At 32.4% G+C, this 2,702-nt stretch overlaps 1 protein-coding gene across 1 annotated transcript; it reads right to left on the bottom strand.

Annotated features, from left to right (window-relative positions):
* Window positions 1-460: 460 nt before the first annotated feature.
* LOC134243350 (probable tRNA(His) guanylyltransferase) lies at window positions 461-2,354 on the bottom strand. Its single transcript, XM_062725607.1, has 4 exons — window positions 2,163-2,354; window positions 1,623-1,711; window positions 1,311-1,418; window positions 461-955 (listed from the first exon to the last, which is right to left on the bottom strand). Exons 1-4 carry the CDS (start codon window positions 2,350-2,352, stop codon window positions 776-778), a joined length of 567 nt encoding a protein of 188 aa, XP_062581591.1. The 5' UTR covers window positions 2,353-2,354; the 3' UTR covers window positions 461-775.
* Window positions 2,355-2,702: the final 348 nt, after the last annotated feature.

Genomic DNA, 2,702 nt, shown 5'->3' with positions numbered 1-2,702 from the left:
CTTTGAGTTTAATATAGAGTTAAAGATGAGATGACACCACTAACATTAAATGTGTGAGGTATCAAATTTTAGCCAGATGATTGGCCAATATTTAAGTCGGCTTAAAAAATGAAGCTCTGGTCATCATACATTATATGACAACAAATACTTTAGTAGTTGAATTATATGTGTTATTATAGAAACATATTTTTTTCTCTCAATAGGAGGCATGGCCTTGACCTTTGTAATGTGATGTTAATTCATGATTATAACAGTCAGTCAGTGTAAAATAAAACAGAAATGGGCGTGATAGAACTAATTGTCATAATGACCTTTAAGATAAAAGATTCAAAGTCAAGGCATTACAAAACTTTACAATTATACAATCACAATTATTCTGCAAGAGCCTAGTCAGAAGATGCACAATGACTATACAGACTTAGAATTTAAGATTTGTAGTTGCACAACAGAAAACTAGTACTGATGATTCACATAAATTTATATTTCATATATTAAGATACAGAAGGTACAGAAGAAACTTTGTCAACAATATTGCGTAATTGAGTATAACGTCACATTAAAATAAATACAAGGAAGTTTAATATAAACTTTGACAAAATGAGACAAAAAAATGGCTCCCCCACAATGAACATAATGCATCACTCACAGTCAAAGTGGCTGCCTAGGTTAACACTAATTTTTCACTTCCACCTCTCTGACCACTTTTACATCTGACATGCATTTCAAACATTTTAAAGCTGCAGAATTCTCTCCCTTTTACTGTCAAGTGCATTAACTATTTTTTGATTCCATCTAGAATCTGAGGATGTTCGGTCCAGAATTTTTCACTAATGATGTCACAATGGAGTATTTGGACCCGTGTCCGAGGAATATAATCGCCTTGGGAACTAAACGACACAGAGTTTCGAGGACTTCTCTCCACTGGGGACAAAGAATTCGAGTCCAGCTCTTTTTCCTGAAATATATATTAATCAAAATTGAAAATACCCGAACAATTATTGAAGACTAGAAAAAAAAGTTTTAAAAATCTACTTTGCTTGCATTAAGGCATGAATAACATATATAAAATTTACCAACAAAGCAGTCTTTTTCCAACATATTCAATATACAATTCTTACTTAATTTAGGTGGGGGGAAATTGAAGAAGATGTGTATAGATGTACAACTGTGGTACAATTAATTTCATTACTATCAGTACTATATGTTTATAGTTTTGTATTGGTCAATGGGGTTGGCCATCAATGAAATTTTCCTGATGGAACAAATAATTGAATAATCTAGTGTTAGTAGTGAATAAACATGAGTCAAACCTTTTGATGAATAATCACTGTCCCCTTCCTATACATTTCTGGCAAGTTATTGTAGTTCAGGTTAAATTCATTGAATAATATCTCATTTTTATCACTTGACAAGGTCCCCTAAAAAACAATGAAAATTCACTGGTATAATCTTATAACAAATTTGGATTAATAAATACAAAATACACAAAAAATTAGAAATATTGTAGCACCCAATTGATATTTATGATTTTTCTGTCATGTAGCAAAATTTTATTTGCAAAAATGCTTGCATTATACACATGTAGAGATACATTTTTATATAGTAATTAATGTAGTTCTGACCTTTAACCTTTCCTGAGATTGGGCAGGGGTCAAGCCTCTTTCCTGGACCAGCTTCCAGAAACATGTGTTGTATAAATTGTTGATGTGACCTAAAATATTTCATAAACAGTTCAAAACTTTGATATCAAATGTTTCAAGTTTACATCATTTTACATGTTCAAAAAATGTCTCTGTTTACTTGTGCAAATAGATACAATATAACACGTTTGCAAAAATAAGACAGGGGAGTAAATCCTGTGATGTGGAAACCACTGGTTCCATAGACACTGACCAGAGTATACAACATTTCCACTATTAGATTTAAAATATCTGAATTTCCTGAGAGGGACTTTAAGGTTACAAGATTTCAGAAAACACAAAGCCCAATTTAGATGTTTAAAATGAATGTATATACAAGCATTCTAACATTGGTCACCTGTAACCTTGCAGTCTATTGGTGAACAATTACTAAAGCTGCATAAATAGTTCTTTAGCTACAAAAATAGATGTACACATATACATCCAATCTATGCATTGAATGTAGATCTGTTTTCGACTTACAGTCTGCTTGTCTCCATGAGAGATAGTCTCTGAGATTTTTATCACTAGGATACAAGACAACGCGCCCATCAAAGGCTGGTGGATACTGCATGGACTGGGTGTTGAAGTATCGGGGCCAGTAGAATACATAGGATGAGGTGAACAGACTGACAACATTACTCATTATTTTACTGCAAAGAAATAAATCCATAAATATAAAATGCATGTACATGTACATGTAACACACAACCATATATTATTTTTTAATTGCACCGCACATATTATGTACAGCTTTACAATACTGTAGATCACTTAATTTTCGCAACACTTTATTTTCACGAGATAGTCATTGACTCTTTATTAGCGAAATTTTCACGAATTGTGGTCATTGCTCTATATAATCTTAGAGAATTCTATAATATGCGAGAATGAAATTTTCCCGAGCATGCCGTCTCACGTAATTACGCGAAAACAAAGTTCTCGCGAATAAAAAGTGATTTACAGTACAGTACTACAAAACACTGTTTTACAACAGTACTAAAAGCATTATTTACTAGAAAG

Source organism: Saccostrea cucullata, unplaced genomic scaffold (assembly GCF_032062105.1).
Source record: "Saccostrea cucullata isolate Sc308-1 unplaced genomic scaffold, CSIRO_AGI_Scuc_v1 ctg3611, whole genome shotgun sequence".
Lineage (NCBI taxonomy): Eukaryota > Metazoa > Mollusca > Bivalvia > Ostreida > Ostreidae > Saccostrea > Saccostrea cuccullata.
This window is presented reverse-complemented; position numbering and strand designations above follow the sequence as displayed.